Genomic DNA, 21347 nt, shown 5'->3' with positions numbered 1-21347 from the left:
GTAACATTTGCGGCAGAATGGGAGCAGCAAACAAGATCTCCCCAAAATGTGATCATTTCTGACTTGAGCACAACAGGTCCAACACACTCTCCTATACTCAACAGTCCCCCACCCAAAGCTGTCAGCCCCAGGGTCTACAGCTGTAGCAGGACGCCCTCCAGCCCTGCCACCCTCCCTGGCCACCAGGAGGGGACAGGTTCCTCCCTCCCTGCAGTACAGAACGCCACCCTGGAGGATCCCACCTGGCTGATGAGGTCAACTCAGCCCTCTGGCACCCAGGACACAGTCAGCTGTGGGGTGAGACAACGGAGAGAGCCACCCCTCCACGAGCCCCAGGCAGAAGCAGAGGCAGCCCGCACACTAAGGATGGGAGCACAGGACAGCACGTCCCTTGGCTCATGGCCCTCCTCCCTCTTTCATTGTCCTGTTACCCTGGGGCCCTCCTATCCCTCTCATAAGGATCCTGGTGATGACACTGGGCTCAGATAGTCCAGGATCATCACCCATGTCAGGGTCCTCATGTCACTGGCATCTGCAATGTCCCTAGAGCCACGTAAGGGGTCACAAGCCCATGGAGACCATCACCCAGCTTCCCATATTCCCCCCACTTCTGCCACCCCCTTCACCTGCCCCTGGGCCTGGACAAGGGCTCCAAAGGCTCCAGCTATCACCTAGCTTCACATCTTATGTCAAAGACATACAGCCATCTCTATCAATTTGCTTTTTCCTACTCTAAAAATAAAAGGAAGCCCCACCTTTATGTGCACCCCACATATCCCCATATGTGTGCTGCTGTGCCTGGGGTTCCTCCAACATCCCCTCCTGGCCACCACGTCTTCTCCTGGGCCACACCTCACCAGGGAAGCAGAATCCTTGCCCCAATTTGAGGTCCAAGTTCCCCAAAGCACCCTCACAGCTCCCAAGAGCATCTTCCACCCCATCAGACAGGCCAACCTGCCACCACCACCTATCTGCAGTCCCCAGGAAGGGCCTTCACAGCCCTGGGCAGTGGGGGCTCCAGGTCAGCCCCTGCAGCAGGGGCATGCGAGACAAAGGCAACCCAGGGCAGCGGGGCCACCCAGTCTCCACAGAGCACTGCTTTGGTGGGTCTCAGGATCCCCAGAACCCCTAGGGTAAGCCACCTCCTGGGTTGCAGGCAGGATTGAATCAGAAGAGGTGAGCAGCATTAGCATAGAACTCAGTGAGCATTCAGGAAATGGCCTGGCTGTTACCACCATTACACCCAGAGAGGAAGGTCTTTCCAAACCTCGTGACCAAACCACTACCAAACTACTCCAGCTCTAGCCCTGCCCGTATCTCCTTCCCCCAAGAAAACACAGCAAATAGCTTTTGTTTAAAGGCCATCAGCCTGGAACACCTGCCCCACCCCCTAGGAGTACAGGGGTCCAATGGTTTCAGCCCCAACCAAGGAGAAATCTTCACTGTGGATGAGGGCCAGGTCCCACAGCCAGAACCCCGGGCATTTGCTTCCCTGGCCAGGGTGCCTCAAAGGGCTAGTCATTCCCACGGAAGCGCCACAGGGCTCTTCTCTGGCAAGCAGGCACAAGTGCTCAAAGAGCCAGCAAAGCCTGATGAGGTATCACTGCACATGCAGCAGCCAGTGGGCAGGGCAGCACACTCAGGACCACAGGTCAGGCCCAGGGGGTAGGACCATAGGGCAGGAATACAGGGCAGGGTCACAGGGAAGCAATAGCACAGGGCAGGGAGGGAAAGAGCCATGATCTGACACTGACCCTTATACTGTCAAACACCCAAGCTACCCTGGCTTCTCTGAGCCTTTCTCCAGGGCCTTTGGTGATATCTGAAGGACAACCCCTCACAGTGACCTCTGGCGGGCCCAGCAGCCCTCCCAGAGGCATAGGCAGATTCAGGTGGAAAGTTGGCGGGGCTGCCGCCAGCTCCACCTTGCCAGGCCATGAAGGGCCTCTGCTCTACCTGCGCTGCAAGAACAGGACACAAAGGACCTGCCTCAGAAACACATCCATAAACTGTTCAAGGAAGCAGCCAGCAGGGCCGGAACGTCCAACGTCATGGTCTCGCTCCCTCCGGGAACACAGCAGGCCTTTGTTTTTTATCATCACTGTCATCAAATATTTACAGAGGCTGATGAACCATTTCAGCAGGCCAGACCTGAGCCAAACTCACTCTTCCCAGGGCATGTGGCGAGCAGGTGAGCAGGTGGGGCCAAGAAGAGCCAGGCCTCCTGCAGGGTGGCCACTTTGCCCAGAGCACACCCACTGGGGTCTGGGTCTGGACATAGTCCAGGGCAGGCTGCAGGAAGGATGCAGGACTGGACGAAGGCCTCTCCACACTCTCATCTCCCAGGAAGCCAGGAACAGGACAAGAGTGCATCCAGCCTGGGCAGGGAACGACGCCTTGTGCTACAGAGGAACAGAGAGAGAATAGGCTCACCCACACAGACAATGACCACTCCTCAACTTCCACCTCCTTGTCCAACCACAGCTGTCCAAATGTCTGGCAGTGGATGGATGGACAGACAGACTGAGACATTCACCCATGGGAAAGGACAGACAGCAAAGTGGTGCAGTACATGGGCTCTACATGGGCTTGGACAGCCAAATGCAGGTGACCCATGGGCAGGAAACCCTAGCATAAAAGGACAGGCCATGTGGCTGCCCCAGATGGGGGTGCTCCCCAGCTCCATGGGGGGTGAACCTGCCCATGGGTGCCAGGTACATCTCCAGAAAAGTAAATCACTTTGTCTTTTCTGTCATTTTTTGCTGCATTTTCTTCTACATTTCCAGAAAAATCCCACCTATCTTTTTCATTTTTAGAAACTTTCACTGTATTTACTTTTATCTGCTTTCCCTTTATTTTATTTCCTGCTGTTCACTTTTAATGTGCTTTGCCAATTTCCCTCAACCTGCCCCATCCTATCTTTCTCTGAAGTACTCCTAGCTAGATTTATTCACTTTCTGACCTTCTTTTTAAGCTTCTTTATACAGTTGCAAATTCAGCTGTCTGGGCCTCTCTCCCTTCGGGCAGAGCTGGGCTGCCAGACCACCCTCAAGCACTCCAGGGATGCAGGACATTAACCTCAAACTTGCCAAGGCAACTAAACAAGATGGGAGGCTGCAGGAGAGCCCCTTGAAGCTAGGCCCCAAGCCCCAGATGACCTGATTCTAAAGGCTAAAGCCCCACCCACCATGAGGTCAGAGTGGGAGAACAGGGCCCCAGCATATCTCTCTCATTCCCTCTGCCATTTTCAGGCCCCACCTCCTCCAAAGGTGCTATGTCCTCCTCCATGTCACTCCAAATCACTCAGGGCATTACCCTTGTGCCAAGAGAGATGCCAAGGTACTCTCAATCACCCCCAGAACCCTTAGTGGCCAGCCTGGCCCACCCAAGACATCAGGCGCAGCCCTCTCACTATACTACAGTCCTCTCCCCTAGTGGCGGCTCCAGGTTCAAGTCTGCTGTGTATACTCACAAGGTCCACATGTGGCACCTACACCCTCTCTTAGAATCCTTGCTTGGAACCCTCAAAGCCAACTCAGTGGCACCATCAAGGAAGATCCACCCCAGATAAACCTAGGAAATGTGCCAAAGTCTGCTAGCAGTCAGATGGTGACCACAGAAAGTGGCTTTTGTCCCCTTGTATCCCCATGGTCTAGTTGACCAAGCCCACTCCTAAGTCATTGTCAGAAGGGGCAATCATCCCAAAGCAAAAGTAGGGGAGCTTATACGCATGGCATGGGCCCAGTGCACAGTCAGGAGGTACAATGCCATCTGAGTACTAGGCCTGAGAATGTGCAGTTATCTAAACCATCCCATGGCGGTACTTAGGACCTCCCTGCCTGTGGCTGTAGTCATCCTCACAGACCTTCAGGAACACAAAAGGAGTGGCACTGATGGAGGATAAGGGTAGAAAAACTGGAAAGGAAGCACCACAGAAACCTGGCTCTACAGTGCCAAGAGCTGGAGGTGGGAGTAGATGTGATTAATGTAGTCATTAAACCCACTAGAGGAACTGAAAATCCTTTGGCGCCAAGGCACAGACCCAAGCAAAGTATCAGACTGCTGTGAGGGTCACAGGGTGCAGACCAGAGGTAAAGATATGGAGATTGAGGGCCACTGTAGAATCTCTGGTCCCTTTCAAATTCTACTTAGTTTTCCAAAATCAAGAGCAAACAAACCACTCCAAGGAGGCGTGACCCCGCCCAAAGAGAAGACTGTATCATTGCAATCTGCCCGTCTGTGCCTATGCAGGTGCTGCTTTTCGCCAACTCTCTCCCTCCATAGGGCAGCAGCCTCCTGCCTGCCTCAGCAGAGGCAGAGGCAGCTCTCCTCAAGGCCGCCCACCTGCAACCATGCAGGCCTCTCTTAGCAAACCTGTCCCTTTTGAGGCAGCTCTTCCTGCCCACTCGTGTCTATGCAAGTGTCTTTTATTCTTTTGTCCCTTTCCCTAATAAACCTGCCCTTTTGGATATAACTAACATCTCTGTCGTGGAGAAACTCACCTGGGAAACTTTGCTGCGCGCCGCCGAAAGGGGAGCTCTGGTGAAATATTTCCCAAGGACCCCATCCCCAACAACTCCAAAAACGACATCAGCACAGTGACATGGGTGTCTTTCAGCTGTGGCAGGACCCTAGGGTCTCAAGTTAGTCACTGCACTTATTCAAAGACTCCAGGATGACCGTCTTCCACACTGACCCCACCACACCCAGGGAGGTGCCGTGACCACAAGCCTGCCCTGCTCCTGTCCGCGCTCTCCTCCGCCCTCTCCAAAAGACCAAATTTACTCTCCTGCTCAAATCTCTTAATTAAAGAAAAGAATTCCTCGGAACCTGTCCGGGCAGATGTCAGCAGATGGCTGCTGGCCTACATAGCAAGATGCTTCCTGGCTTGAAGATACAGGACAGGAGGGCACAGGCCACCTTCTGAGGGGCCAGCAGCAGCAGCCAGGCTGAGAACCACACCTCACAGAGCCCGGGACTGGTGCCCCAACATGTCAGGTCCCAGGCCTGAGGTGACGGGGACATGAGGGAGCCTGCATCCAGTTACGTGGTAGGGCTGAGGCTGGGCGTACCCCAGACCACCCCCAGGGGGATGCAGGGAGCTGCCCTGGCCACTGACTCCCAAGAAGACTGGTGTGAAAGCTGGGGCGGTGGGGGCCGCAGGCTGTGGGGTGATTCACTGTCACCGCACACGTTAGTGCAGAAGCTTTGACTATGACTTTGCAAAAATACCCAAGAGCACAAAAAGAAGCCAAGGGCACACACAAGAGTGGAAACAGCTGTCAGAAGAAGGAGATTTGGGGCAGTTTGCTCTTGTTTGGGCTTCAGCTCCATCACATCCACACCTTCCTTGCATCTTAGGTTGCTAGAGATATGCACCCCGAGTGACCTCCCATCATCCCCACCTAGCTCCGCCCTCACAGCACCAGCTGTGGCTTAGTGAAGGGGCTTAGTGAAGGGGCCAGCACCATCCTGGCTTAGTGAAGGGGCCCAAAGATGGCCTCCCCATCCCCACCCTGGAGTGAACATGAGGGTGGAATAGATATAAGTCCCAGATGGGCATCAGGGCCTGAGGTCTATGGGGGTTCAGGAGGTCAGGGTACTCCCACAGGTCCCCTTCTGTAGGCCAGGGGCCCTGAAGGAGCTCAGCAGTAAGGTTTGTTAGGCAGAGCAGTCTTGCTCAGGTGCTGGTTCAAAAAGGAGAAAGGTTGCACCCCTGAGCCTGGACAACCTGCACCTGTAGCCCAGCCTCCTGGCAGTGTTCCCAGGTAGACTGGTTTGGGTCCTGGCTCCACTGCTGACTGGTCCCTGGGAGGTATAAGCAGAGAACCAACTTGACCAGGGTGTCTTTCCAAAAAGTCCAATGATTCCAGCAGGATCATCCCAGGACCCTAAGGCCACAGATCAGAAGTATGAAACCTCACAGAGACCCTCCATCACCTGACAGTAAACCTAACCCAGCTCAGAGACTCCAGTCCATGTGCCAGAGGACAGGCTGACCTAGTCATGGTCTGATTAACACCAGTCACAGGATCCCACCAGAAATGTGGTCACACGAGGACCCAGAGAGTCCAGTGGCATCTCACAGAGGCAGTGACACTATGATTTGAAAGACAGAGGGATCATTAATAATTAAAACTGATATGAAACTAGATGCAATGTTCAACCCCTGACTGGATCCTGCTACAAAGGGGAACCATGACACAGTTAGGTATGTGACTGATGGGATCCAGGATGAATTTGAGGGACACTGGGTTTGGTTTTGTGGAAAAACATTCCAGTTCCTATTGGACACATGCAGAAGGAATCAGGGCGAAGTGTAAATGTACCAGAATAAAACACTTAGAGAAGCAGATAAAAAGCAGAGGTGGTGGAACATTAACAATTGGCACTTCCAACTTTCCAGTTGGTTTAAGTTTTTCAAAATGAAGTTTGTGGGGGAAACTGGATTGCTAGCAGAAAGGAAAAATCACCAGTGAGGAAAGGAGGAGGGTGATGGGTGACAGCAGCAGAGGCTAAGGCCCAGGGTTCCCTGGTGAGAGGTGGAAGGAGGCAGGGTAAGAGTGGGGAGTGCCACCCCTGAGGCTCCCAGAAGCAGCAGGAATGGTCTGTTCTATTTGGGAACAGGCTCAGGCAGAAGACACATCTTACAGGGACCAACAAAACCACAAAGGATGACGCAACCAGGACAGACACAGGCAGGTGCCCCCCACCCAGGGCTTGCCACTCCTCCCTACCAACAGAACTCATAATGCCCAGTCCCAGGAAACAGATCAGATTTATGCCATCAAGTCTTTCCCAGAGGCCGTTGTAGCTGAGGGAAACCACACAATCCCACTCTAACCAGAGAGACCTACAGTAAATATTTCCCTTTGTGAATTAAAATATGGACATCTCACCTAACCACCCCCTTGCTTCCTACCTTCAAATGTTGCTGTGATGCCTGGAGCTATAGCAGCCTTTATGCAATCATGAGGCAATGAGATTAGGAACAAATCCAACATGGCTAAAGAGAGTAAAGAGAAAGCAGGAAAGTACTATTGTTCCTGTCAACACTGCTGAGCTGCTGGGGCCCTCAGCTGTCCTCCAGGTTTCAGATCCAGGGGATGATCTACATCCTCAGCCACACTCAGCTTACAGCTGAGAATTTTCCTAGCTTATCCACCACTGAGCAAGCACACACAGAGCCAGGAAAGATGGAACCTGGGGGCAAGGAGAGTGTGAAGTGGATATCAGAAGGAGAACAAGTCCTTTCAGGGCAACTTTTAGTCTGAGGTAGAGGGAGAGTCCCAAGGGTGAACCCAGCTTTCTAAGTCTAGACCCAAGTACTGTCAATGGCACCACCACAGAGGAGGCCCCACAGTATTTGTGATAGAGCCAAGACAGGCCGTGGAAACATCTGTACCTCTACCAACAGTTGGCCCCACATGCCACTCCCAAGAGCTCCTCCTGGTCCCTGGAGAAGCTAAATAAAAGCAGAGAGCTTTGCAACACAGTGGGCACTTTAAAGAAGAAGTCTTGCAGCAGTAGCAGCATCTGCCTTATCCAGCATGACCCAAACCTAGTTGGTGACACCTCCTTCCTGTACACATGGAAGATATGGACCCGGGGAGGGCCTGGACCGTCACCAACCGTTGTCTTCTGTGTAAGCTCATGTGTGAACCCCTCTTCTTGAATACAGAATCCTGAAGCCTCCTGAGGTGATTTTAAGACCTGAGGAGCACAGTGTGGATCTAGGCATCCTGAGGTCCTCAGCCACAAATTCAGGGGCATCCAGTCTCTCACCCAGCACTACCTGCACTCCACCCCATTGGCCCCCCTGTCTAACAGTTTGGGCAGGCTCGCCAAAACATTTTTAATTTCTGGAAACTTCACTTGTGAACACTTTGAGAAACACACCCAGTTGAAGGTCAGCCCTGGATGTCAGGTCTTTGTGAAGGAAGCACCTGCTAGGCCCTCCTGGCACAAGCACAAACCAATGAAGACCACTGGGCACTGAAGCTCCCAGAAGCAGCTGTTCAGGGGGCCCACAGCCCCAGAAGCAGCCTAGGAGGCTCTTCCCAGCCCCTACCTCCCCCAGTACAGCTGAGCAGGTGTTCCTGGGAAAGCCCTTAGCGAAGACCAGAACAAGCACAGAGACAGCCCAAGCCACAGGCTCTCCTCACAAACCAACAGCATTAAAAGACCCTTCAGGAACAAATCAAAAGATGGATTTTAAACTCTGTGACACCCTGTGATTGCAGCTGTATTTATAAAAGATAATATATGTGTGTGAACAAGAACTTGAAGGCACCATGCAAAAATAGTTAGTTGCATTCACTTGGATTATGGGTGATTTTTTCCATTTCTGAAAACTTCTTTAAAATTGCTGTTACAATGTCTTTCATTAATAAACTATTTCCTAGAAAAATGCTAGGCTCATGGCAAGGTTGAACAGAAAGGCAAGAGTTCTCTAAAACTCCCTCACACTCTCCTCTCAGCCTACCTTAATATTAACATTACATTGGGTGTGGTACCTTATTACAACTGATGAGTCAATATATATATGTTAGGGTTCACCCTTGTCATACATTTTGTGGGCTTGAAGAAATGTATAAAGACATGTACCCCTCATTATAGTATCAAACAGAATATTTTCACTGCCCTAAAAATCATCTGTGTTCTGCCTATTCATTCCCCCCTCCCCCAGCCCCTGATATTTTTATCATCTAGTTTTTTCCTTTTCCAGAATGTCACATAGTTGGAATAATACAGTGTGTAGCATTTCAGATTGGCTTCTTTCACTTAGTAATATGCATTTAAGGCTCCTCTGTGTCTTTGCATGGCTTGATAGCTCATTTCCTTTTAGCACTGAATAACATTCCATTGTCTGGATGGACCACAGTTTATTATCCATTTATTTACTGAAGAATATCTTGGTTGCTTCCAAGTTCTGGTAATTATGAAAAAAACTACTATAAACAGCCCCATGCAGGTTTTTGGTGGAAATAAGTTTTTGGGCCCCTTGGATAAATTTAATAAATTGTATGAGCATATTTAATAAATTTCATGGTGAGAAGCATATTTAACAAATTGTATGGTGAGAGTATGTTTAATAAAAAGCAGCATATTTAATAAATTGTATAATATGTTTAATTTTGAAAAAATCTGCCAAAGTGTCTTCCAAAGTGGCTGTAACATTGTGCATTCCCACCAGCTATGAATGGGAGTTCCTGTTGCTCCACAATCCCGCCAGCATTTGGTATTAGTGCGCTGGATTGTGACCATTGTAATAGCTGTGTCGTGGCATCTCATTGTTTTACTCTACATTTTCCTGATGACATATTGCATGGAGCATCTTTTCATATGCTTATTTGCCATGTGAACATCTTTGGAGAGGTTTCTGCTACGGCCTTAGGCCTAGATTTTAATCAAGTTGTTTGTTTTCTTATAGTTGAGTTGTAAGAGTATATTCTTTGTACATTCTGGATAACAGACCTTAAATGTAAGTCTTGCAAAGATTTGTCTCCCAGTCTTTTCTTAATGGTGTCTTTTGCAGATCATGAGTTTTTCATTTTAATGAAGTTCCACTTAAAAAGCTTTCTTTCAGGAATCACACCTTTGGTGTTGGATCTAAAAAGTCATCCTCGGAGGCCTTCCTGATGATGCAGGGGTTAAAGTCTCAGTGCTATTAAGCTATCACCAGCCACTGTTGCATGAGCATAAGTTTGATCCCTGCCAGGGAGCTAACCCACATGGCACAGTAGATCTCTCCTGTCTTGCCCACCGCTCCACTCAACAGTATATTTCAGTAGATCCACCTGTTCTACTTCCTACTCTGTCTCTAGTGAATCCTTTCACCAGTCCCCTCCCTGCACCTCTGGCCTCTGCCCCAGTTCTTATGTGCATAAATAAATATTTAAAAAATAAAATAGTAAGTCATCATCAGGGGCCTCCCCAGTGGCGCAGTGGTTGAGCGCTGGGTTGCGAAGCTGCCCACAGCCTCTGCAGCGGCAGTTCAATCCCCGGCCCCTGGGTGAGGGTCCCACATGGCACGCAGACCTCTCCTGCCGCGCCCGCTGCTCCCCTCAGCAGTGTACTTCATCAGTCTGCCTGTTCTGCTCTCCCTCCGCTCTGGCTCTGGTGAATTCTCTCACCCTCCTGTGCTTCTGACTGTACCCCAGTGCTTATATAAATAAATAAATAAATCTTAAAAAAATAAAGTTATCATCAGGCCCAAGGCCATCTAGGTTTCTTCCTACATCATCTTTTATGAGTTTCATTTCACTTTTCACATTTAGGTCTACATCCATTTTGAGTTAATTCTTGTGAAGTGTCCAGATTCTTATGAAGTGTCCAGATTCTCTAGGCATGTGGGTGTCCACTTATTCCAGTGCCATTTGTTGAAAAGACTGTCCTTTCTCCATTACATTACCTTTGCTCCTTTGTCAAAGGTCAGTTGACTATATTTCTGTAGCTCTGTTACTGGACTCTACATCCTATTCCGTTAATCTATTTCTCTACGCCAGTCTATCTTTTTTCTTTACCCAAAAATGAATATATATTTTTAAAGCTAATATAAATCAGAGATAGAAATTAAGTAAACCAGGAAATCCTTAGAATTCAATCCTCCAGGGAACAAAACTGGATTTGAAAATATTTTGAAGTGGGGAAACTGCAACCAGCCTTCAGCATGCTAATCATAGATGGGACTTTATTCCTTTGTTCATAACAGTCCTCCCCTGGGGCCTCTGTACCCAGAGGGACTCCCCAAAACAACCTTGGGATTTTCTGTGGCCAGAGGCAGCACCTAACTTGCTTCTCAGGAGATTCCAGCTGCTGCATTCACACCCTTTTCCTTATCTGCACCTCACAAGATAAGAAGGCAGCAGCCAGGTGCTTGGGCAGAGCCTAGAGCAGAAGCACAACCCTCAGCCTGCCTGTATCTAAGGGGCAATCCGCATGTGTGCTTCGCTCTGAGTGCCAGTTCAGTGCTAACATACTTCTTCCAACAGCCTCCACAGCCCACAAGGGTTGTGAGCTCTCTTTCTACTGCACAAACAGGTAAACCAAGGCACACAAAGGCAGGTGCCTTCCCCAAGGTCACCTTGCTGGAAAGCTGTGGGACTGAGTCTAAATACAGCAGGCCCCTTTGCTCTGGATGTTTGTGTGTTGGGCAAGGAATGTACCTGGCTTTGAGACTCTTGACCTTCCCTCCACATCACTATGGGCTGATGCCACACCCATCTTAGCAAGACACAAGGGAGAACCCCCTGCTCCTCAAAACCACCACTGGACTGGGTCAAGCTCTCCTCCTTCAAAGCAGTCGCCTGGAGCTTCATGTCATCACCACAGGTGTCCAATTCCAGTCGGAAGTCAGTCCAACCCACAGACTCCAAGAGACACCTGCAGTCCTGCTGAAGGGGCACGAGTCCAGCAGCTCTGCAAGGTGTGTGGAAGGACGGGCGAGACTGGTCGACCCACGGCCGCAACAAGACAGCCTCTCTCCACACCTGCCTACAGGCTTCTCACGTTGGATGTCCCTCCCTATCTTACCACCAGTATGCTCCATGTGTTCTCTGGTCTCCTGTTCCCTGTCTCCCAGGGTGCTATTCCGGCTTGCCCACTGTGGGACAAGGAAACCAGGGAACATGATCAACAAATGCTGGTTGAGCTGATGAACCACACCAACCCATCATGTTGAGTCCCTCACATGGGACCAGCATCAGGAAACTCTGGGACATTCGATCCCTACCTTCTTCTTAGTGATTCTTTTTTTTTTTTTTTTTTTTGGCTACCACACAGTCCTGGCTAATAGTCCACCAGCAAAGTTGCACCCACCTCAGAGTAAGCTCTCAGCTGCCACCTAGCAGGAAATGGCAGGAATGGAGGGAGAGACCCGTTAGCTCTTCACCCAAGTGAGACAGTTTGGGGTCCTTGCTCTGGGGCCCAAGTCACACAGTGATTCAGGCCAGAAGGAGGCATCTCCTCACACCAGGTCTTCTTGACAACACCTGGAAAGGCAAACACCCTGCCACAGCAGCGCCTGCTTCCAACAGAGAACAGCCTGGCATGCCCGCACGCCCCATGACCATGACCCTCAGCTCGCTCACTCGGGATGCCTGTCCGTCATCACTGACCTCACTACCCAACACCACACAGGGCAGAGGAGGGGCTCTAGGTTCTGGGTGCCCACATTTCTGCCTTGGCAGGGAAGCAGTCCTCTCAGGCCTCCAGTGCAGCTGGCGCCAACCTCTCTTGCCAACCATCCAAGGCCATGGTCATTGTGGCGCATGAGCCATCTCATTCTAGAGAACAGGCTCAGTGCTGGCATCCAAATGATTTCAAGTGACAGCTCTCCCAACAAGAGCTCTTAGGAAATTACAACTATAAAAATAAAAAAGCAGGACAGCAGCCAAGCTGAGTTCACCCTGCTCTGGTGAGCGAGCCATCCCTTGCTGACCCCCTCCTCTCCCAAATCAGTTGGGCAGGCTGCACAGGGCTCCTCTGAAAGGACACCAGGCTGGTGGCCAAGCCTTTTGCATGAAGCCACAAGGACCTCTCAAACCTAGGCCTGCCCAAGACTGCCCAGAACACAGGGCATGTGCCTGGCCCATCTATGAGAGACAATGTTCCAGCTGCATGGTCAGATATGTGAGCTCAGCACTCAGGTACATGAGCACATGGCTGCCATAGGACAGGCTGGCTGGCCACAGTGATGACAGGCAGATCCACCATCCTCTGTGGACAGTGAGGGGACCAGTGTGCTCAGCATAGCCACCCACCAGCATCATTTGCTCCCAGAGCATAGGCAGGTAAACAGGACACAAACATCTGGCTGGGGTGGTTAAGTTGGAAACACACAATTCCTCTGTGGCTGCATGAAGGGGACACCAACAGCCATATAATCACTGGAGTCCTAGGGTCTGTGCAAGTCATTTCCCAGTCTTGTGCCCAGGCCATTAGCACCCATGCAAGCCCAGCCACCCCTGGGCAGCACATAGAAGCAGCAGGATGACTTCATGACGGCACCAGGGTAATCTAGCACTTTTCACCACCTGTTGGGGCTTCAGTTCTCATGATACCTCTTCAGGACTCATGCTTGGGTGGCAGGTCAAGGAGTGACACCTCTGTGAGTCAGACCAACTCCAATGTCCAGACACCAGCAAGGAACATGGGTTCCAAGCAGGATCCCTGGAGATAGTACCCAGCCTGCCACGGCAGCTCACAACCACCTTATGAAGGGGAGGGAGTGGCATAGAGGATCTGAGTGCCCATCTCCTCTAAAGGCAGGGCTTGCTAAAGGGAGGGGGTGGCATCAGTAGAGAGGGCTGAAAACAATGGCTTTCTTCAAGCTTCTGAGGAAAATGCAAGAGAAACAGGTAGTCCAGGAAATGCCAGCAGGCTGGGGTCCGGGTTGGCTGCATTTTCTCTACTCAAGGACATACACTGGCTCAGAGGAGGCAGCAGGTACAAGAGGGTGCCCTGAGCTGCCTGGGACAGCGTCAGTGGTCCAGACCTGCTCCTAGGGCAGACCAGAGCCAGTGAGGAGCCTCCAGCTCCCCAAACATTGTCTGAAAGAATGGGGGTATGGGCAGGCCCAGAGAGAGCCAAAAATGACCCACGTTGCTAGGGACAGGAGCCAAGAGAGCTGCAGGTATGTTTCCACTTATTTCATTGCTATTGTAATATATTTTGGCATCAGGAATAAAAGTACACTCAAAAGTGAAAAAGTCACAGAGGTAATACTTTAAAATGGCTTTCCCCCCAAAAAAGTCAGTGTCAGCTTTGGACATCTGGAGAATTCAGGAGGTGAACCATCTTGCTGCCCTCTGATGTGAGACAAACACATACTGCTCTCCACAAAGCCCTTTCAACACTAATTTATCAAAGGAAATTGAAAGTCACAGGGATTCTACATCCCCTAAGCCAAACTTAGTAAGTCCAGAAATGGGCTTTTCCTCCCATAGCAGGGAACCCGGGATAAAGGAAGTGGGTGGTAGGCAGGTGCAGAGCCCCCCAGAATTTCAAGGGCAGGAGAAGGGGGCAGACTGTGGCGGGTTAGTTATTTTGGGGGCATTCCAAAGTTTTCTACCAATGCATTTTGGGGTGCTAGGGAAGAGGAAAACAAAGATCAAAAGGAATCCTACAAAGCTCCCAGCACTCAGCCCTCCACCAGAAACCCTAACACTCGGGAATCTGGGGGCTAGTGGAGGATGGACATTTCTACACTGTGAACCCCCTCGCCAGGCACAAAGCCAACATGCAACCTATTGCCCTCCATACTCAAGGATGGCCACACCAGACTGGTCGCCCACTCCCATGATGCTGCAGTCCCCCCTGTGCTGGTTATGTCCTTGCTGGTGACCTTGGGGGGGTCCTCAAAAATAAAACAGGGTAATAGCTCATAGTTAGTGAAGAGGCCAGACATGGAGGCTAGTTCTTGGCAAAGGGGGCTATTTTGGGCTGCTCTGGTGTAAAACACTCTCAATCAAACAGGAGGTAGTGACCCCAAAGTCTACAAATCAACCTAAGGCAAACATTAAAAGTGCCCTCTTGTTGGGGGAGCTATAGGGATGTTTCCCTGGATGTCTGGGGCCCCCAGCAGACAGACAAGAAGCCACCTCCAGCCTCCTCACTCCTGCTGGAGTCCAGACCCCTGAACAATAGCCAGGTTCCATCCCTGGGCTATTCGGCTGGGGGTACCAGAGACAGAACAGCTTGCCCTTCCTTAAAGGGACTGGAAATGAACAGCCTGTCCCGAGGGTCACATGTGCTGCAATGCCTTAACCAGATCAGCTTAGCTCTGCTGTGAGGTCTCACTTGGATCTCGCCTGCTATAGCACCCAGGTCCCCACTCATCTGCCACCTCACATAGCCAGGAAGCACTCGGCCTCTCCAGAATCAGGAGGCAGCAAACACCCCCCAACCCACTTTGCCCTCTCTTACTACTCTCCTTACTACTTACCTTTGGGTATCAAGCAGCAGGGATGCCCCAGCACACCCCAGGGTGCCCAGACCACAGCCCAAATCCCTATCCCTGTCCTGCACCTCTCAGCAGGCTCAGAATCTGCAGTCAGCAGAAGGAGGGGAGCTCTCAGTACCTTCTGAAGACTGCACAGGATGCCATCAGCATATCACAGAAAGCTCACATTTCCATGGCAGAACCAAGGGGCCATAGAAAGGGGTGGCCTTGAGTTCTGTCTTGGGAGAAAGGTCAAAGACAGGTAGACACCCACCAAATCAGCCTAGCTTGCACACCCACACACAGGCCATTCTGCAGGGGCCCAGAGGGCAGAGCAACCAAATCTGTTTCTGAGCCAAAGCGGCAGGCGTCCTGCGGTGTGGCAGGCGGTGTGGCAGGAGGCCTGCATCAGGCCTGGAAGGGCCAGCTAACTTTACAGGGCACCGGGGTAGGCTTACACCCACACAGCCAGAGCTCACACTGACCAGCCCCATGCCCAACAGCTGCCCCCACCCCAAAATGAGGGAGGGCCCATAAACACCCGCTCTGACAGGCACTGCCCCAGCTTCCAAGGCTGGCCCAGAGAAGCTCAGGTTACCATTTATATAATCTCCAGGGCCAGGGCTGACACAGCCAACGTGAGCGCCAGGTTATGAAAAATACATGCCCAAAGCCTTTGTATCAAAAAACAAAACAAAAAACCCACCCATGTTTTGCAAGCCTTGTTATAAGATCACTCATGCATCCATTTTGTGAAGGAACAGGGACTTAGAGCTCTAAGGCCACTAAGTATTTCCAGGCCTCACCCTGCTGGACCAGGGCATACCAGAGTATGCCCTTAACCAGTCAGGGCAGAAGCCACCCCTCAGACACCCTGGCTGGGGTGCCTGCACCTTACAAGACAGGGAAAGCTACTGACTTAAAGAGCAGCTCAGAGGCCCCAAGGTGCCCTGTCAACACCTGGACACAAGGCCCTGCAGCTTTCAGGCTACTTCTGCAAAGATACAACCATCCAGACAGCCTGAGTCAGAACAGCTTGAATTAAAGAATCAAGAAGGAGCAGGAGAACAGAAAGGCCCCAGGAGTGCCCCCTCTCCAGCGCGGGCGCCACTGCATACCAGGAGGTCCGACCTCCGCGGTCCATCCTGACACAGCATCACCCACACCGAGGGTGACACACCCGCAGACCCGGCTGGCCCCAAGCATGGAGCCCGCGCCCACAGCCCACCTGCAGCAGCGCGCCCCTCACCTGCAGCTCGCACCAGGCCACTTCCACCCAGGTCTCGGTGTCCAGCCCCTTGTAGACCGTCTTGAAGGAGCCGCGGCCCAGCTCGATGTCAAACTTAAGGAAGCGGCCGTCCAGAGACGTGGCCACGGCCTTGAGGTCGTCCTCATCGTCCTCCTCCACCTCGGGCTCATCCCGGCGAGCGCGCCCCGGCTCCGGCTTCACCTCAGTGGCCCCGGCGTCCTCTTTCCTCCCGGCCTCCTCCTCATCCCCCGGGGGCCGCCGTCGGGGGCGGGCGCGGGCGGGACAGCGGTCGAATCGGGGCCCGGCTCCCGCGGGCCGGCGGGCTCCGGGCCGGGTTTGGCAGGGGCGCCAGGCGGCGCGGCGGGCACCGAAGGCGCGGCGGGCGCGGGGGCGGCGGGGCGGCCGCGAGCGCGCTCGGCTATGAGGCGGCGCGTCTTGCAAAGCAGCAGCACCCGGCGCTGGAGGGGCTGCGGGGGCTGCACGCCAGGCGCCTCGGCTGCCTCCAGGCCGGGCGGCTCCTCCTGGTCCGACTCCACCACGCTGCGCCGCAGAAAGCGCTGGGGCCCGGGCCGCGCCGCCCGCGTCCGCGGCACGACCGCCGACTCCGCCATGCCCGCGGGCCCCGCGCCGCGCCCGGCCTCCATCAGTGCGCCGGGGGCGTCTCGGCGGCTGCCATCGCCGTCCATCTCTGCGGGCCAAGGACACGCAGGCCCGCGTGAGCGCCGGCCCGCCGCACCTGCCCGGCCGTGGGATGAGACAGCGCCGCCCGGGGGCCCGCGCCCTGCCCAGCCCCAGCCGCGGAGGGGGCCTACAAGGGGACTGCACACCCGACCAGGAGGCCGGGTTTGAGGGGCCGTGCCCTGCTAAGCTCCAGCCACGGAGGGGGCCTGCTGGGCTGTCCCTGGGGCCCCCAGGAAGGGGGCCTGCTGGAGCGTCCCTGGGGACCTCGGGGCAAGCTGCAGAGGAAGCCCCGGGGAAGGGGACCTGCGGGGATGTCCTGAGGGTTCGGCTGTCCTGGGGGTCTGTCCCTGGGGTCCCCAAGAGAGGCTGCAGAGGGGATAGGGAGGTCGGGGAACCGGGAGGCAACGGCCAGGCGGCGGCTCCACAAAGGACGCGGCCCGGGGCGCAGGAGGGGCGCGCGGCGAGGGGGCTGCGGCGGCGCGGCGCGCACACAAAGGCGGCGGGCGGGGGTCTCTGCACTCACAGGGCGAGCGGGCGCCGTCCATGCCCAAGGGCCAGTAGCCGGGGCGGGCGAGGCGGGCGAGGCCGCTCTCCGGGGCCAGGGTCCGCGCTCGGGCCGGGTCACTCTCCGGGCCGGGGTTCGCGCTGGGCGGGTCGTTCTCGGGGCCAGGGTCCGCGCCCGGGGCCGGTGGTTCTTGGAACCGGGTCGCGGCTCTGCTCCTTCGGGCCGTCCCTGCGGGCAACGTCCGCTCGCGCCGCTCTGTCTCCGCGCGGCTCTGCTCCGGCACCGGCTCCGACCCGGCGCGCAAGGAGGGCGGGTCCTCCGCTCGCCCGCCCCCGTTCGGCGCGCGGGGCGGAGCCTGGCACGCCCACCTGGTTGCGGCTCGAAGACACCTGCAGGAGGGCCCGAGTCCCGCCCACTGCCCCAGGTCCGCGGACCCCCACCCCGACCCCCTTCCGGGTTGGGCTGGCCCTGGCCCTCCAGGCTCCCTGCTCCATGCTGTAACGGGGCTCCTCTTGTCCCTGAGACACCCCCCACCCTCCGCCGCACCTGGCCTCGGCAGTCGCCCCAAACCTCTGAGCCCTGTGCCGGTGAAGGGTAACCTCACCCCTCATGAAGAAGCCAGAGCCCCTCCCCAGACTCCAATTCGGGACCGATCCGGTTTGAGGAGGGTGGGGGTCCTTTCCTCCTCTCATTTCACAGGCAGCGCCCATCAGGACCTCTCTATCAGGAAGGCAAGTACTGTCATAATCATCACCATTTTACAGCTGAGCAAACAGGGGCGAGGCAGAAGGTATCCGCCCTTCATCCCAATGCTGCTGAGACAGAACTGTGATGCCGGTAGATGGGGGGAAGAGGCTGCCAAGAACCCCTTGGCTCGGGGTTCTTCCAGCACCACAGTCAAATGCCAGCTCCCCCTGGGAGCCTTCCCTTATTTCTTCCCCCCTCAGTTTTCCTCTGGGCTCCACAGACAAGGCCTCTCTTGGGCTTCTTGCACCTTATTGCAGGTAGCTAGTATATGACACAGATCATACTGCTAGCTTCTGAGCTGCACTCTATGAAAGACCCTGTGCTCAAGACCACAGAGTTGGAGGCAGTGCTGCTCCTACCCCCAGCTGTCACCTTGGTATCTCTGGTGCTCAGGACCCCAAAGTCCCCCCCAGTCCAGGCTGTGCACCAGTCTGGCCAGGTGACTGGACACTCACAGGTGCCAGTCCCCCCATAGAGATGATTTCTGGGGTCAGGACCCAACAGGCCACAGAGAAGGAAGGACAGGAGATGGGGGAGGTTGGGGGGAGGGGAGGATGCTTCGGGGGTGGGCAGGGAAGCACAGGTTTGTGGTGCTGGGGTGGCTGGTGTCTCCCAGGTGCTGGGCAGCAAGATGGGGGGCTCAGGATTCCTGCTGCTTCTGGTCCCTCTGGGAAGGTTACCCACCCAATAGGGGCTACAGTATTCTACAGTACAACACATTTTCCATTTTTATCCTTTTATCATTGATAAAATGATGTAACATTCCTTAACTCCAAATGAAAAATTAACGTTTGTTGATTTTGTAATCACAACTTAATTGAGATATCATTACATACCATAAAATTCATTCTTTTGAAGTACACAGTTCAGTGGTTTTTCATATATACAGAGTCGATGACCATCACCACCGTCTAGCACATGTCCAGAACATTTTTTAAAGATTTATTTATTTATGCATACAAGAACTGGGGTACAGGCCAGAGGTGTGTGTGTGGGTGAGCGGAGTCGCCAGAGAGAGTGGGGAACAGAACAGGCAGATTAACTAAAGTACACTGCTGAGGGGAGCAGCGGGCGAGTCAGGAGAGGTCTGCTACACCATGTGGGTTGCTCCCTGGCTGGCCAGGGATTGAACTCGTGCTGCAGAGGCTACAGCATGTCCAGAACATTTTAATAACCCTAAAAGAAACCTGTCCCCATTAGCAGTCTCCCCCTTTTCCTGCTCGATGAGGCACACAGTAATCTTTCTGTCTCTATAGATGTTCCTGTTCTGGACATTTTTTATAAATGAGGTCGCACCACATGTGTCCTCTGTGTGTCTGGCTTCTTTCATTCGGCATAAGATTTTCACTTTTCATTCGGGTTGCAGTGTGTCATTACTTCACTCCTTTTATGGCTCAATAATATTCCATTGTATGAATATACATGTTGATCTTTCACATTATTTTTTCAAGATACAATTGACATACATTATATTCATTTTAGATGTACAACATAATGTTTTGGTATTTGTATATATTATAAACCTACCACATTAGGTCTAGTTAACCTCTTTCACACACTGTTACACACTTTTGGTCGGTGTGTGATAAGAACTTTTAAGATTTGCTCTCTTAGAAACTTTCAGTTGTAGAATACAGCATTGTTAACATTACATCTCCTATGTTAATTTATTTTATAACTGGATATGTGTACCTTTGACCACCTTTACCCATTTCACTTATCTATCCTCCCCCCAAATCCCTGCCCCTGGCAAACGCCAGTCTGTATTAGTTTGAAGTTGTGTTATTGTGGGGTTTTTTTATTGTTATTTCTATGTATAAGGTATCTACATAAAATCTGTATCTAAGCTGCACATATAGATTTTAATTTTGGTATCTTTGTCTGACTTATTTCATTTATCATAAGATCCTCAAAGTCAATCTATGTTATTGCTAATGGCAGGATTTTCTTCTTTTTCATGCCTGAATAATATTCCATTATACGTGTGTAATACGTGTGTATGTGTGTGTGTGTGTCTAATAACTTCTTTATCCATTTATCCATCAATGGACGCTTGTGGTAAGAACATCAATGGATTATGTATAAATAATTCTACAATAAACATGGGAGTATATATATATTTTTGAGTTAGTGGTTTTAGTTTCTTCAGATAAATACCCAGAGGTAGAATAGTTGGATCATATTGTAGTGATACTATTAGCTTTTTGAGGAATCTCCATACTGTTTTCCCTGGCGGCTGCACCAATTTACATCCTGACCAGGAATGCACAAGTGTTCCCTTTTCTCCACATCCTGGCCAAATACTTGCTATTTCTTGTCTTTTTTTTATACTAGCCATTCTAACAGGTAAAAGGTAATATTCCATTGTGATTTTTTACTTGAATTTATCTGAAATTAGTGATATTAAGCACGTTTGTAATGTGCCTGTTGGCCATGTGTATGTCTTCTTTGGAAGACTATCGATTCCAAGCCTCTCGTCACATTTTTAGGGGTTGTTTTATTGTTATTGAGTTGCATGAGTTCTTTATATATTTTGAATATTAACCCCTTGTCAAATATATGATTTGCAAATATTTTCTTCCATTCAGTAAGGTGTCTTTTTATTTCTTTGACTGAGCAGAAGCTTTTTAGCTTGGTCAGGTCTTATTATTTTTGCTTGTGTTGCCTTTGCTTTTAGTGTCAAATCCAAAAAATCATTGCCAAGACCAATATCGGGAACATCACCACCTGTGTTTCTTCTATATGTTTTATGGCTTCAAATCTTATGTTCAAGCCTTTAATCCATTTTGAGTTAGTTTTTGTGTTTGGCATAAGATGGTGATCCAGGTTCATTCTTTTGCATGTGGCTGTTCTGTTTTCTAAATGTCATTTATTGAAGGGACTATACTTTCCCCATTGTGTATTCTTGGCTCCTTTGTCATAAATCAATTGACCATATATTTGAGAGTTTATTTCTTGGTTCTCTATACTGTTCCATTGATCTATGTATCTATGTCAAAATGATGTTTTGATTGCTATCATTTTGTAATTATAGCTTGAAGTCATGGAATGTAATGCCACTAACTTTGTTCTTCTTTCCCAAGATTGCTTTGGGTATTTGGGGCATTTTTTCATTCTTTAAACAATGTAGGATTTTTTGTTCTGTTTCTGTAAATAATGTCATTGCAATTTTGATGGGAATTGTATTGAATCTCTAGATTTTTCAGGTAATATGGACATCC

General features: G+C 51.8%; 2 protein-coding genes across 2 annotated transcripts in view; both read right to left on the bottom strand.

Annotated features, from left to right (window-relative positions):
• The window catches only part of WNK2 (WNK lysine deficient protein kinase 2), an 85538-nt gene extending 68659 nt beyond the window's left edge, over window positions 1-16879 (bottom strand). The window contains 2 exon segments of the mRNA XM_037495011.1: window positions 16194-16439; window positions 16442-16879. Coding sequence (XP_037350908.1) covers window positions 16194-16439; window positions 16442-16879 — 684 coding nt within the window.
• Window positions 16880-17056: 177 nt separating this feature from the next.
• LOC129144795 (basic proline-rich protein-like) lies at window positions 17057-19658 on the bottom strand. Its single transcript, XM_054688612.1, has 2 exons — window positions 19654-19658; window positions 17057-17768 (listed from the first exon to the last, which is right to left on the bottom strand). Exons 1-2 carry the CDS (start codon window positions 19656-19658, stop codon window positions 17057-17059), a joined length of 717 nt encoding a protein of 238 aa, XP_054544587.1.
• Between the last annotated feature and the right edge of the window lie 1689 nt (window positions 19659-21347).

This window comes from Talpa occidentalis, unplaced genomic scaffold (genome assembly GCF_014898055.3).
Source record: "Talpa occidentalis isolate TD23 unplaced genomic scaffold, MPIMG_talOcc4v2.1 talOcc4.7, whole genome shotgun sequence".
Classification (NCBI taxonomy): domain Eukaryota; kingdom Metazoa; phylum Chordata; class Mammalia; order Eulipotyphla; family Talpidae; genus Talpa; species Talpa occidentalis.
Note: the sequence above shows the minus strand (reverse complement) of the source record. Positions and strands in the feature narration are given on the sequence as shown.